General features: G+C 45.9%; 1 protein-coding gene across 1 annotated transcript in view; it reads left to right on the top strand.

Annotated features, from left to right (window-relative positions):
- The window catches only part of ANKFN1 (ankyrin repeat and fibronectin type III domain containing 1), a 492,277-nt gene that overhangs the window by 284,539 nt on the left and 191,341 nt on the right, over window positions 1-16,397 (top strand). Inside the window, 1 exon segment of the mRNA XM_040436007.1 lies at window positions 12,383-12,482. Within this exon segment, the coding sequence (XP_040291941.1) occupies window positions 12,383-12,482 (100 nt within the window).

Genomic DNA, 16,397 nt, shown 5'->3' with positions numbered 1-16,397 from the left:
GTCTCATGCAAAATATTCTAGATTTTTAAAACCAGCACCTAGATCTGAATACTTTTGTAATTGCATGTAATTAAAATTTAGTCTAGCCACTGAATTAATTAATAAAATCTATCTGTATAGCGCCACCTACTGTTTGTTCTGTGTCTTATTTCTGAGGTGCTCAGTTCCATCCTTCAGCTGCCACAAGCTGTTTCTTCTGTTAGCATCTGTGACAGTCAGGGCCGGATTAACGTAGGGGCGGATGGAGCTGCAGCTCCAGGCCCCTGCATGAAAATTGGCCCAGCAGCCCGCATAGGCCAACCAGAGCTAGGCCCGCATAGGCCGCCTCGCTGAGGTTGCCTGGCGGCCGCCCCGCAAGCCTTTAGTAGGACCGAACCGTGCCCACTGTCAGATGATGACAGGGCCGGCGCGCAAGGAGAAATCTCCCAGGCCGGCCCTTTACAGAACTCACCAGGACAGTGACAGCTGACAGATCAGGTCAGGTGACAGGTCAGCTGTGCACGCCGCGCTGCGTCGTCACGTCAGACTCCTCCCCTGGGGCCTAGGCCATGCCGTAAAGTGAAAGACCGTGACTGCTGCTGCGCGCGGGAAGTTCAAAATTCTTCCTGCATGGAGTCAGGGTGCTGCCAGCGGTGAGTCGCGTTCAGCAGCCTTCAGTGTACTGCCCAGAAAACAACTCATAGGCGGTAAGTAAATCAGCATTGGCTCACCTCACCTATTATACTGTATACTGTATAATTTATACATGTCATTCAGGAGCATGGAAAAGCTGGGTGATGATTTTTTTTTACCTAGCTTTTCCATGCTCCTGAATTGCATATCTGCTTATAGGCATATATATCTTTATAATAGCTGAGCCTGATCTATTATAAACAGATATGCCATTCAGGAGCATGGAAAAGCTAAGTGAGAAATAGTCCCAGGACCTCAGTTCTAGGAGGCACCAGTGCTATCTTATAGACATCACTGAGATCTGCATTGATCTACTATGACTGTCACATCGCAGGTGTTGAGTCCTTCTAGCCTGTGTCTACAAACCTCACTATGTATGAGAACATTTGTGGACGTCATGGTTTATAGCATAATACGTTGGTTACTATATGCACTTCACCCCGTTCCATCTTTAATGCTTGTTTTTTCCTGTTTGGATGTTAGATGATGAATAATGTTCATCTAATAGTGACACCTTGTGGTATCAGAAATATCTGTGCCATCTTTAACGAAAGGAACAAACATATTGCACCTTACTGAACCGTCCGACAAATTCAGCACAAAGCGTATACAATAATTAATTCATTTTTTCCCATATGCTTTCAAAAGCTAAGAATTTAGTTCTGCTTCCTTTCTCCTGCTAGTGTCAGGGTTTGGCCCAAGTCATCACTGTGAGACTGCCTAGGAGAAGCCGCGGTCGGTGCCTGGCTATACAGGTGAAACACAGGAAAAAAGGAATTGCATTAATGCAGCTTAAAATTAGAATATTGTGAAAAGGTTCAATATTCTAGGCTCAAAGTGTCACACTCTAGTCAGATAATTAACCCATACCCCCCGAGCAAAGGGGACCTGAGATTGTGACTTTGGGGTTTTCATAAGATGTAAGCCATAATCATCCAAATTATACCAAATAAAGGCTTGAAATATCTCGCTTTGCATGTAATGAGTCTATCTCATATGTTAGCTTCACCTTTTAAGTTGCATTACTGAAATAAATGAACTTTGCACGATATTCAAATTTTTCGAGTTTCACCTGTATACGTCAGTCCCATAGAAATTAATTGAGTGGGGGCGCTCATGCTCGACTGCCCTCTCCATCGGTGGGGATGGAATGTTGTCAACTCTAAGGGCTCATCCACACGACCGTGTGCTGGCCGAGCCCGTGCTGCGGACCGCAAATTGCAGTCTGCAATGCACGGGCACCAACCGTGGGGCAGCCACATGCGGATCGGGGGCCCATTCATGTGAATGGGGTCCGTGATCTGCATCCGACGGTCTGCACCGCAAAAAGGTAGTGCATACTTTTTTGCGGTGCAGAGGCATGGCCAGAAACACAGCGGAAGCACCCCTATAGTGCTTCAGTGGGGTTCCGATCCGTGCTTCCGCACTGCATCTCCGGGGGTGCACACGGCCGGTGCCCCGTGTATTGAGGGGCAACGGCCATGTGCATGAGCCCTCACTGTAATTTTGGCATTCATAGTCAATGAAGAATAGGAGTATTTAGAAGGCTTTTATTTACATTTATTTTATGCACTTATATAGCGCTACTATATTCCACAGCGCTTTACAGACATTAGCATCAAGCTGTCTCCAATGGGGCTCACAATCTAAGGTCCCCTATCAATATGTCTTTGGAGTGTCGGAGGAAACAGGAGTACCCGGAGGAAACCCACGAAAACATGGGGAGAACATACAAACTCCATGAAGATGTTGTGCTTGGTCAGATTTGAATCTATCACTCCAGTGCTGCAAGGCACCAGTGTTAACCACTGAGCCACCGTGCTGCCCCTTTTAAAGGGGTTGGTTCATCTGGGACATCCTCGCAATGTGCCATCAATACCAGACAAGTGTTGGTCTCCCCTCTGGGATCTGCTCCTATCTCTGGAACAGGGCCCCCGAGGTAAAGGAGCGCACACCACACATGTGCGGCATTCTCTCCATTCACCGCTATGGAATTGCCAAAAACAGCCGAGCAAGTGCTCCACTATTTTGAGAACCCCCATAGCAGTGAACAGAGGGTGGCCACACACCCTCACCCGCTCTTTGTTGACTTCAGGGGTCCTATTCTGGAGATAAGCGTTGGTCCCAGACCTGGGATCTGCACTTATCTGACATTGATGGCTTATCCTTGATGGCAATATGCAGGGCCGTCTTTAATGTTGATTGGACCCTGGGCAAGAATTTACTTGGGCCCCCCCCCACTTTGCTGTACTTGCTATACAGCAGCACTTACCTGTCACGTCCAGGGCCTCCAGGTGACGTCTCCTCTCTGTCATCATCTTCTCTCTCATCATCTTCTCCACTCGGTCTGGACAACTTCTCTCAGCCGCCTCGTCTCTGAAGAGTGTGACACACAGACATCTTAGCTTCCTCACATTCTATCATTATCCCCCAACTGGAGTCCCCACAGTGTTATCCTGCTGCTTGCTGTACCCCCCCCCCCCCCCCCTTCCAGGGGTGTAGCTATAGGGGGTGCAGAGGTAGCAGCCGCTTACGGGCCCAGGAGCCTGAAGGGGCCCAAAGACACTTGTGCCGCATAAGAAGACACACAAAGCACTGAGGGAAGGGGCGCCCAAGCTAAACTCTTGCACCGGAGCCCATGATCCTTTAGTTACGCCCCTGCCCCCCCCTCCCAATACCCCCAAATACTATCCTGAAGAAACATTACTGCCCCCCATAGTAATAGTGCTCCTCATAGTCCCACCAATAGTAATTCCCTTCTAGAGTGTCCTCATTAGTAACACTGCCCCAACCGTGATAATGCTCCTCAACAATGCCCCCATTATTAGAAGAGCCCTCCCATATTAATAATACCCTCATAGAGCCCCCCAGTAGAAATAAGGCCCCCTATTGTTCCCCCAGTGGTAATAAAGCTCCCTACAGACCCCTCAGTAGTAATAAGGCCCCCATAATGCGCTTAGTAGAAATAAGGCGGATCTATGAGACCCTCCTATAGAGCCCCCAGTAGTAATAAGACCGCCTATAATGTCCCCTGGATCTGCAGTGCCCCCTGCAGTTATAATCCTCCCTCCACCTTAGGCCTATTGCACACGGACGTTTTCTTTTCCCGTTTACTGGACGTTTTTTGCGTTCCGTATACGGTCCGTATACGGAACCATTCATTTCAATGGGTCCGCAAAAAAAACGGAATGTACTCCGTATGCATTCCGTTTCCGTATTTCCGTTTTTTTTCCGTTCCGTTTTAACATAGAACATGTCCTATTATTGCCCGCAAATCACAGTCCGTGGCTCCATTCAAGTCAATGGGTCCGCAAAAAAACGGAACACATACGGAAATGCATCCGTATGTCTTCCGTTTCCGTTCCGTTTTTTGCTGAACCATCTATTGAAAATGTTATGCCCAGCCCAATTTATCTATGTAATTACTGTATACTGTAAATGCCATACGGAAAAAACGGAACGGAAAAACGGAACAGAAACGGAAACACAACGGAAACAAAAAACGGAACAACGGATCCGTGAAAAACGGATCGCAAAACACTGAAAAAGCCATACGGTCGTGTGCAATAGGCCTTACAGTCCCATGTAAATAACATCACCTCCTCCCCAGCCGCCTCCAACGCACAGTCCCATGTAAGCATCACCCCCTAAGGCTACTTTCACACTTGCGTTCGTGCGGATCTGTCCTGTACTTGTACAGGACGGATCCGCACCGATAATACAAACAAATGCATCCATTCAGGACCGATTCGTTTGTATTAGATTTGAATTTCTAAGTCCCAATACGGATCCGTCCTGACTTACATTGAAAGTCAATGGGGGACGGATCTGTTTACAATTGCACCATTTTGTGTCAATGCAAATGGATCCGTCCCCATTGACTTACATTGTAAGTCAGGACGGATCCGTTTAGCTCCGCAAGGCCATGCGGACACAAAAACGCTGCTTGCAGCATTTTGGGGTCCGCCTCCAAAACGGAACGGGGGGCTGTACGGAGCCGAACTAATGCATTCTGAATGGATCTGCATCCATTCAGAATGCATTGGGGTTAAACTGATCCATTTGGGGCTGCTTGTGAGAGCCTTGAAACGGATCTCACAAGCGGATCCCCAAACGCAAGTGTGAACGTAGCCTAAACATTAAGTCCCATGTACATAAACATCATTCCCCCCACCATCCACTTTCAACATCACTCCCTCCCCCAACCACCTCAAGCACACAGTTCCATGTCAATAACATCCCTCCCTTCAGCCCTAACATACATCCTAGTTAAATAACTACAACTCCCAGCATTGCTCTGCCTCTCCCTGTCCCTTCACTTACCTCTCCAGTCCTCATATACAGACATCACCAATAGGCTCCTTCCCCTCTTCACTCCGGTCCAATCCTGCACTGGTCACATGATGGTGACATCATCCAGGTCATCCTATCACAGCCTGTTTTCCTGATCACATGACCTGTGATGTCACCACAGGTCCTTCACCTCTACACCCAGTGTATTAGATTCAATTGTATTGCCGTTCTGTGTACGGCAATACAGTTGTATCTAGCAGGCAGGCAGGACATTCGGGGCCTGGGACAAAACATCAGGGGCCCAGGCCCCGAATGTTTTAATCTAGTGATGCAGTCACTAGTGAATGGGAGTCGGGAAACGGAGCTCCCTTGGGCCCCCAGGAGCAACTGGTCCCGGGGCAGCTGCCCCTTTTGCCCTGTGGCAAAGACGGCCCTGGCAATATGCTTTCAAAGTTCCAAATGAGAATACCCCCTTTAGTCACTCTAGAGTCTTCTGGATTTTTGCATCCATTTGACCTAAAGCACGGGTCTGCAAGTTCTTGCACTCAAACTGTTGTGTAACGACAAATCCCAGCATACTCTACTTATCTCTATGGCGATTCCTAGAAAAGTTGAGCGTGTGCATGCTGGGAGTTGTAGTTTCACAACTGCTGGAGTGACGGAAGTAGTTGACCCCTGAGCTGAAAAGTGTCCAGATCCTAATTGCAGTCAATTAAATGGATAACGAGAACCTTATGCATTTCTTTCATCTGAAGTACTGCATTCATCATACACTTTTCTCTCTATCCTCGGCATACAAACGTGTTGTGGATCGGTGGCAGGAATCTATGATATGGCGAACATAGAAATCTGTGGGCTCATATAATACTTCCAGTTTTCTATGGAGGGGTACTGGGATTTTTCTTTTAGACTACTGTCACAAATGCATCCGTTTGAATAATACAACCGTCTGCATCCGTTCAGAACATATCCGGTTGCATTGTATAAAAAAATGAAGAAACCGGTCTATTGACTTACATGGTTTTTGGTGCTGGATCTGGCTTGTTCAGTTCCCTATGCTGGACACAATACCGCTGCAGAATGCAACAAACCGTAATGGAAAGCATTCTGATGCACTCCGTTCCAGTTTGTTCAGTAAAACTGAAACATTTTCCTCTGGTTTTGAGACCTCTGCCAGATCTCAAAACCAGAGAAAATGTAGATGTGAAAGTAGCCTTAGGCTACATGCACATGACCGTGCCGTTTTTTCCGGTCCTCAAACCACGGATCCGCAAAAAAAAACGGAAGCCCATTGTAGACATGACTATAGGACATGCTATATTTTTTTTGCGGAGCAACGGATGCGGACAGCACACTGAGTGCTGTCCGCATCTTTTGCGGCTCCATTGAAGTGAATGGGTCCGCACCCGAGCCGCAAAAACTGCGGTCTGGACCCGAAAAAAAGGTCGCATGCATGAGGCCTTATTCGTATAAAATGTGTAAACAAAAAAATTGGTTGCATGTCGCATGCTGCATTAGACTCCATGCACTTTGTTTTCGAGCCTTGTGCTTGGTGTATATGCAGAGAAAAGCTCCAGGGTATACAATGCATTCGAAAAGTCTTCAGACCCTTTCACTCTTTTTACATTTTTTATGTTGCGGCCTTGTGCTAAAATAAAAAGAAAAGTTTTTCTTCATCATTCTGCACTCAATACCGCATAATAAAAAAGTAAAAACAGAATGTTACAAACCCTTGCTGATTTTTTGAAAAGGTAAAATGAAAATCTTGTATTGATGTAAGTATTCAGACGCTTTACTCGGGACTTAGTTCAAGCACCTTTGGCAGAGATTATAGCCTCCAGTCTTCTCGGGTATGATGCCACAAGGTTTTCACACCTGGATTTAGGGATTTTCTACCATTCTGCTCTGTAGATTCACTCAAGCTCTGTCAGGTTGGATGAGGAACGTCGGTGGACGGCCATTTTCAGGTCTCTCCAGAGATGTTCGATTGGGTTCAAGTCAGGGCTCTGGCTGAGCATGTCAAGAACATTCACAGAGTTGTCCTGCCTGTGTGCTAAAGGTCATTATCTTGTTGGTAGGTTAACCTTCAGTCCAGTCTGAGTTCCAAAGCACTCTGAATCAGGTTTTCAAACTATCTCTGTACTTTGCCCCATGTAACTTTCCGTCAACCCTGACCCGTCTCCCTGACCCATCTGCTGAAAAACACCACCCAAGGCATTATGCTGACACTACCATGCTTCACTGTAAGGATGGTATTAGGCAGGTTATATGCAGTACCTGGTTTCTTCCAGACATGATGCTTAGAATTGAGTTCAAAAAGTTCAATCTTGGCTTCATCAGATTAGAGACTCTTGTGTCCCGCAGTCCATTAGGTGCTTTTTTCTTTTTGCAAGCTCTAGGAAGGCTTTTATGTGCCTTTTACTGAGGAGAGGATTCTTTCTGGGCACTTTCCCACAAAGCCTAGATTGGTGGATTGCTGCAATGATGGTTGACCTTCTGGAAGTTTCTCTTATCTGCACATAGGATCTTTGGAGCTTATCCAGAGTGACCATTGGGTTTTTGGTCACCGCTCTTACCACGACCCTTGTCCCCAGATTACTTAGTTTGGTAGGGCAGCCAGCTCTATACAGACTTCTTGTTTTTCCGAACGTCTTCCATTTAAGAATTATGGAGGCCAGGGCCGGCTCCAGGTTCATGTGGGCCCTTGGGCGATAAATCTAAGTGGGCCCCCTTGAGGCCTTTTTTTTTACCATTTATATGTCCCCCTGTGGCTCCCACACGGTATAATGACCCCCACTGGCCCCTATACAGTATAATGACCACTAGTGGCCCTTCGCACAGTATAATGACCCCCCAAAAGTATAATGACTCCCAGTGGCCCCACACACAGTATAATGACTCCACAGTGGTCACTGGGGGGTCATGATATTGAATGGGGTTCTGGGGGACATTATACTGAATGGAGGGTCATTGGGGATCATTATACTAAATGGGGGAACTGGGGTTCATTATACTGTGTAAGGGGCCCTCACAGTGTAATGACCCCCCAGTGGTCCCCTCACATACCTATCATTAATGGAGCGCAGGGGAGCCTGCAGTCCTGTCATTCACTAACAGCTTCTTCTCTCCTCAGGTCCACAGCAGCAGTGAGACACACGTCATGACGTCACTGCTGGGCCGGGCCTGGAAGAGACAAGGAGCTTTGCAGTGATGTAGCTAGAACTGACTGGGCCCCACAGCAAATTTTTGTACATCCCCCCCCCCCCCCAGTGGGTCCACATCACATTTTTCCTATTGGTTTGATGTATACAAATGTGCAGCACATCACGTTTTTTATCCTGAGGAGTCTAGTAAAAAATGCATACGTTAACATATACATTTTTTTAAAAATAGAACTCTATGGTGAACGGATGCCACTGTACGGCATCAGTTTGAGGCATCTGTTATTAATGTATACATTTTTGGTATACATTAAACGGATGGCAAAAATGTGATGTGAATCCAGCCTTAGTGTCATAATAAGCACCAGTACACAGTGGAGCAGCGTGGCGGAGAGGGGAGGCCGCCATGTACTGACAGAGCGCTACCTGGTGCTGGTGTTCAGGGATAAGGACTGTGTTTCCCAAGGATCATTTATCTATTGGGAAATACAGGGCACAGTATACTACACTAGAATCTATATAATATAAAGATATTAGCCCTACCCCCGAATAATAATACAATTAGGGGGTCATTTATTAAATAGAAATACGTCTATGTTAGGCATATTTCTGACACAGATTGTGGCGCAAAGGTCTTTAGCACTGCAATCTGGAACTTTTCCCCACTCATGCCAGGTCTAAAAAAGGTGGCGTGGGCAGGGGAGGGGATACAGTTATGGCCATACAGTTATTGGATACCACCGCCATACATTGACTGGATAACACCTCTGTACAGTGACCGGATAACACCACCATACAGTGACCAGATAAAAGGGTATAAGGGGGCACAGTACAGGGAATGACTACGGGCACTGTACAGGGTGTGGTAAAAGGGCACAATGCAGTGCATAAGGGGGCACAGTACCGGGTGAGGGGCACAGTACGGGGTGGGGGGCAGTATGTTAGAAGGTCCTTATGGTGAATGCGGTTCAGGCGCCACCATAATGAGAGGCAGAGGAGTGAGACAAGGGCCCGGGGCCCTGGATGGACAGGAGGGGTGGAGACAGCAAGTAGGTGGAAGGGGCTCTGAGGGGGATTCATACAAGAAGTAGGGGCAGGAGGTCTGTGCAGGGAAGCAATAGGTTGAGATAGGAGGGTGGAACAGGAGCTCTGGATACATGAGGGAGGAAAGGAGACAGCAGGGGCTCCATGAGGATGAGATAGGACAGGATATGAAGGGGGGGCAGGTGTCATGGAGGCAAACTGCTTAATGAGGCAGTAAAACAACTAAATAGCATGAAGCTGCTGGTATACAGCATCCAGCAGCAGCTCAAATAGTTCCCTGCCCCCCCTCCTGTCCCACAGTGCAGACTCACAGACTGTGTTCACACTTCTGCTCTAGCCCTGCGGTCTCTCTCCTCAGGCAGCATGTCTTGTGTAGAGGGGGCGTGTCAGAAGCTCTTCAGCAACCGGTCTCATGTGACTATCAGAGGGCCCGCCAAAGGGGTACTGAGTAAGTGAAATGACAGCAGTGTCATTGATGGAAGTGCTCATAGCAGCTCAGTGGGCCCCCCCAGGAGCAATGGGCCCCAGCACTTGCCCGGGTATGCCGGGTGCTGATGCTGGCCCTGATGGAGGCCACTGTGCTCTTGGAAACTTTCAGTGCAACAGAAACTTTTTGTAATCTTCTCCAGAATGGTGCCTCTTTACAATCCTATCTCTGATCTCCACAGGCAGTTCTTTCATCCTCACGGCTTGGTCTTTGCTCTGATATGCATTGTCAGCTGTCAGACCTTATATAGACAGGGCTGTATCTTTCCAAATCATGTCCAATCAACTGAATATACCACAGGTGGACTCCAATCAAGATGTAGAAACATATCAAAGATGATTAAGAGAAATGGGAGGCTGGATTTCAACTCATAGCAAAGGGTCTGAATATTTATGTCCATGAGATCTTTTAGTTTTTCTTTTTTTTTATAAATTTGCAAACATTTCTAAAATTCTCTTTTCACTTTCTCATTACGGGGTACTGAGTGCAGATTGATGGGCTTAATTTTAGTATAAGACTTTCCAAATGCATTGGACATGAATGAATATGCAGGACCTGAGTGTCTTTTGGATGCATCAGCAGAATTTTGTATATTCCATTTCCCATATACATTTTTTTTTTACAATGAGACCCCATTGGCAACTTTCCATTGGTAACATACCACAGCATGCCTATATAGTGGTGTACATTGGAGCCTTTCATCAACAGTATTATGCATCAAACATTACCAATATATATGGGCAACGGATTACTGAGATGCAATATGTGCAAACGGTAGTAGATAAAGGTTCATGGGCCCTGGTGCAAGAGTTCAGCTTGGGCCCCCCTTCCTTCAGTACTTTTTGGCCACGGACAAGGAAGCACATAGCCTTTGTGCTGCCTGAGGTAAAAAATTGACCTAACCCCTTCCATCGAGCCAGGAGGTGTAACTTGACCAGCATGCACTTTTTATAATACCTGTGTCTTATGCAGCACAGGGGTATTTGGGCCCCCTTAGGCTCCTGGGCCGGTTGTGACTGCTACCTCTGCTACCCCTATAAGCTACGCCCCCGTGTGCAAAGCCTTATGAATGTCCATCTATAATACAAATCCTTAATGTAAGTTCATTTTCATCACTTCTGTCTCTGGAAGAAGACTGCCCAAGCAGTTTATGACAACCAGTATCTGCTGGACTGCAGAAAGTATCTGGTGGCCTGCATTCTGCTGACTGTCTTGCAGAGTAATGGCCTCAGCTAGGAGACCTCAGCAATGCACTGTGCCACTGCATTTAAAGCCGATGGAATTGATGGAAACAGTTTGGTACATGTACTTCTTCAAATGTGTGAGCTTACTTTTGGTTCATGGAAGGTGAATGTAGATCCACAAACAAGGATCAATGCTTTCACAGAACAAAAATAATAGTATATAGTATAGTGTAGTATTAATAATGTTAGTTATGTTAGATGGTATGAAATACGTACATTAAATATTCCTGTAGACCCTATTCCAGATAGAGTTTCGGAGCATCAGGGAGCTGGCTTAGATGTGTGCTGGCATGATGTCATAGTATTGGCTTACGAGAATGTGTGAACCATGTCGTTATTTTGGCCTGTTCATCCTTATCCTGATGTCATGAGATTGGCCTCTGCATTTAAAATCATAACAGTTTTGGAGACGACTCACCATGGTTTCATATTGGATTGGGTGTCATTTGCCAGTGTGATGGTGAAATGCTGAGCTAAAATATCTGGTACCACTAAATATTAATCATTTTAAAATAAAATAACATTTTTGAGCCCGAGATAGCTTAAAAAACCTTTTTTGTACATTGTCTACTAGTCCAGTGTTGTCTGATTTTGTTTCACCAAAGGGTCACTGCAAAAAATGTATACCGTGTGGTGCACGTTTTTCTACAATGAGATCTTATGGGGAACGCATACCACTGTCTGTTTAGGTCGGAGCCTTACACCAAAGCTATTCATGGGGAAGTCTTGCCAATGTGTAGTGCAAACCATGGACTGAGATGGAATGCACATGGAAAAGACACTATCAAGGCAGTACTGTGGTCAACATTTTGCCTCAGTATAAGACATGTGTGGGTCCAAAACATGGAAAAGGTGCAATTGTTTCATAATTTTTTTCCTAGTTTTGACTTACAAATAATGATATTGACCAAAATTTGCAAGTGGAAAAGTGACCTTAGAAGCTTGTGCAGTCAACTCTTGATTCCATTTGAATGCGACCCTCTCGGCTTAACTTGGGTACCTATAATAAGGTTGGTTAAATTCCCATTCTTTAGTGAAGGATATAGGACCCCTTTATGTAGAACCATCAGCTACTTCTATTAAACAATGTGAAACAAATCATTCCACAATGAGGGAATTACTTATGGCTGCCTGGTGCTAATCCCGGCTTTGGTGAGAAGCTCCACCCTGGGGATGTTGGATTGAGAGGTCAACGATCGTTAAAAAAAGCCATGCATGTTTGATTGCTGGCTGATACCTGGTGTTTTCCTCTGAATATCCTTATAATGGAGCTGAGGCTGAAGAGTTTTTTCAACCACGTTCTTGTGAAGGTTTCTAGGGGACTGCCCCAAATAGCATTTCTGGCCTGGTTAATAGTTTTATGAGCAAATTACATAATCTCCAGGTTTTATGGTGCAGTTTTATTAAACAAATATCATAAAAATCAAATGTTTTACAGACACTTAAAAATATATATGATTCCCGTGTGTGCTTCATTTCAGAAAGTGCAAAATTACAAAATCCCAGTCGCAAACAGTCTGTGTCCAGAAGTTTGAAACATCTTTTCCACTCATCAAACAAATTTGTCAAGACCTTAAAGAGGTTGGTCACATAAGATCAGGGTTGTCTTTGTCCTGTTTTATATTCTTCTCGTTATTATCAGCTTTATGGATACAAAATTCCTGCAGTGCCATGTGCTTTACTGACTCAGTTCACGTTCAGTTGGCATAGTAGATAGTGTCTCTAATTGGCATGGATACTGTCTCAAACTGGCATGGATACTGTCCCTAATTAGTGTGGATATTGTCCCTAAGTGGCATAGTTACCGGTAGTTTTTGAAATTAATATTCTGTCCCTAATTGATCTGAATATTCTCCCTAATTAATGTGGATAGTTTCCATAATTGGCATGCTTAGCTTCCCCAGCTAGTATGGGTACTGCCCCTAATTGGCATAGACACTGTCCCTAATTGGCTTGAATATTGTCCCAAATTAGTGTGTATAGTTTCCATAATTGGTATGCATAGTTTCCCCAGTTGGTATAGGTACTGTCCCTAATGGACATACATACTTTACTGTCCCTATTTGTAGGGATACTGTAGCAAATTTTCATGGCTACTGTCTCTAATTGGCGTGGGTACTGTCAGAAATTGGCATGGATAGTAGTGTTCTTAAGTGGCATGGTTAGGGACCCATGTTGCCACAGAAGCTGTCCCAAATATTGAAGATAGCGTTCCTAATTAGCATGGACCTTTTATCTTTATCCATGCTCGTTGGAGACACTATCCATACCAAATTGGGACAGTAACTACATCAATAATAGCAAGCCGGGCATGGGAAGAAGAGTCCAGGCATGGGAAGAAGAGTCCAGGCATAGGAAAAAGAGTCCAGGCATAGGAAGAAGAGTCCAGGCATAGGAAGAAGAGTCCAGGCATAGGAAGAAGAGTCCAGGCATAGGAAGAAGAGTCCAGGCATAGGAAGAAGAGTCCAGGCATAGGAAGAAGGGTCCAGGCATAGGAAGAAGTGTCCACTGTTTGGCTTCTCTTTGCTCTGCTCAGATTTACAAGTCTCTCCCTATAAGCAGGAGGACACTTGTCAGTCAAGCTGAGCAGTGTGGGGAGAAGCTACACAGCGGACTCTACTCATTTCAATGTAAAATTTACAATAGCTCCACTGTTTGGATTGTATGCTGCCAGATGTTTGTGTGGTAATGAACCCAATGAAATGCCCCCTTTAAAGAGGAGCCTCTCCTGACATGTCTCTCTCAGTAACAACTTGCATTCCTCATGTAATAATAATTCTGGAGCATCTATTTTTTTCACTCTGTGTTTTACTATTTATTTTACTTCCTGCTCGAAGTCATGAACACATTTCTAGCAGTTTGTGATGAAGTTCCAGATGGGTGCTACCAGTTTGTCCCTGCACAGTCTGACACTGGCAGCACTTATTAGATAGTGTCAGACACTGCAGGGACACACCCTAACTGGTAACACCCAGCTGAACCTTCATTGAAAATTGTCAGTAATTAATTCATACAGTAACCAGTACAGTGACCAGGAATAATAAAGGAACGGCACAACATAAAACCATAAGAATAGATGCTCCAGAACTGTTATTACATGGGGAGTGCATGTAGTCACTAAAACAGACAAGTCAGGAGAGGTGACAGGTAGTGTTGAGTGAACCCAAACTGTAAAGTTTGGGACCGTACCGAACTTTGCGAGTTCGGGTACCCGAACCCGAACTTTGCTGGAAAAGTTCAGAATCGAGTTCGGTGTTTGGGCATTTAATAGTCTGCAGGGAAGCCAATCAACAAGCTTTTAAGCTGTGGGCACTTAGAAACCATCACAGCTATGCCTAGTAATGGCATGGTGCATCATGTGACCCAGCCTCTATACAAGCTGGATCACGTGTCCCACCGCCCATCAGCTCTGAGTAGTGCAAGGACAGGAAGCAGGCAGCTGAAGTGAGGGAGAGTGTTAGGAATCTGGCTATTTGTTTTGTGGGTGACCTATAATGATTTTCTGTGGGTGCAACACACCAGTTTTGCACCTCTGACACAGAAATATAATAATTAATCTGGCTGTTAATTCTGTGGGTGACCTATAGTAATTTTTATGGGTGCAATGCACCATTTTTGTACCCCTGACACAAAAATATAATAGTTAATCTGTCTGTTAATTCAATGGGTAACATGTACCCATTTTTGGTGTGAGATACACGTGCACTTTATATGTAACAGGGAAATTAATATAGTTAATCCGTCTGTTAGTTCAGTGGGTGACATATCCCCATTTTTGGTGTGAGGTAATCCTGCACTGCATACGTGACAGGGAAATTAATATAGTTAATCTGTCTGTTAGTTCAGTGGGTGACCTCAAAAAATGAGGAGAGCATCAAATAAGGGACGTGGCCCTGGTTGTGGTTCTGCTGGTGCTGGTGGAGCTCCTGCTGCAGGGAGAGGAAGTGGTCGATCTGTGCCAGCTACACGCCCCCAATTGAAACACCTTCCTCAGGTGCACGTAGGCGGCAGGACATTTAGCGTCATTTTGTAGGACCGAATACCAGTGTACAAATGATGAGGACTGAACAAGTAGAGGCAGTAGTAGATTGGATGGCTGACAGTGCCTCCAGTTCCTTCACATTGTCTCTCACCCCGTTCCCTGCTGAAACCGCAGATTTGGCACCTGGACCCCATGGGCATGTCTTTCACCTCACCCCCTTGCAAATCAGCCAAGCAGTCCGAGCCCCAAGTCATGCAGCAGTCTCTTATGCATTTTGATGACTCTGCTGGTGGAGTTTCCGTGGGAAATCCACCTAGCCCTGCCTCAGAAGTGAAAGAGATTCAGTGCACTGATGCCCAACCACTTATGTTCCAGGATGTGGACATGGGAGGACCATCGCAGCACGTCTCTGATGATGATGATGAAACACAAGTGCCAACTGCTGTGGCTTTCTGCCGTGTGCAGACTAGCAAGGAGGGCAGGGGTGAAGAGTGGGTGGAAGATGATGTGGAGGATAATAAGGTCCTAGACCCCACATAGAATCAAGGTCATGCGAGTGACGTGTGCAGTTCGGAGGAAGAGGTGGTGTCACACAGCGCCAACCGCACAGCAAAAAGGGAGAAGGGTGCAAAAACAGAGTGGCTGTCCCCTAGCCAGTATTCCTGCTACTGCCCACCACACCCAGGGACTGAGCACACCAAAGCCAGCTCCAAGGAGTTCTCTGGCATGGCAGTTCTTCAGACAATGTGCTGACGACAAGACGCGAGCGGTTTGCACGCTGTGCAATCAGAGCCTGAGCACCACCTGCATGACCAGGCATCGCAGTGAAGTACGCACCTGAAAAACCACAAAAGATCTCAGGCTCATCTTGCTCCCTCTTCTGCTGCTGTCTCGGCCTCTTCCTCCACCACTGGAGTGACAGTGGCACCTGCCACCCCGCAAACAGAGTATGTGGCAGCAACTCCACCACCTCCACCACTGTCACCCAGCATGTCCACACTGTCCCATGGAAGCATTCCGCTGTCCATCCCCCAAACACTGGAGAGAAAGAGGAAGTACCACCCTACCCACCCGCGATCCCTGGGCCTGAATGCCAGCATTTCAAAATTCCTGGCCTTTGAAATGCTGTCATTCCGTCTGGTGGAGACATAAACTTTTAAAAACCTTATGGCGGTGGCCAGACGCCACTACTTTTCCAGGTGAGCCATCCCAAAAAAAAAATTAATAAAAAAACAAAAAAAACAAAAAACAAAACTGTGTTGGCTACCTCCTCCTCCTCCACCGCCGCTTCCACCTACACTTTGACCTCCGCCTCCTAGTTCAAGATTATTATTATTATTTTTTTTCTATTCTACGTTATTTTAAGTCATTTCCCTATCCACATTTGTTTGCAGGGCAACTGTCCTGCTCTTACCCCCATTTTGCTTCCTTTTGTAGCCCTCTAGCCTTTACTACGACTATTTTACAGCTATTTTAGTGCACCAACGTTTAGGTCCCTATTGACTTCAATGGGG

Source organism: Bufo bufo, chromosome 6 (genome assembly GCF_905171765.1).
Source record: "Bufo bufo chromosome 6, aBufBuf1.1, whole genome shotgun sequence".
Lineage (NCBI taxonomy): Eukaryota > Metazoa > Chordata > Amphibia > Anura > Bufonidae > Bufo > Bufo bufo.
Note: the sequence above shows the minus strand (reverse complement) of the source record. Positions and strands in the feature narration are given on the sequence as shown.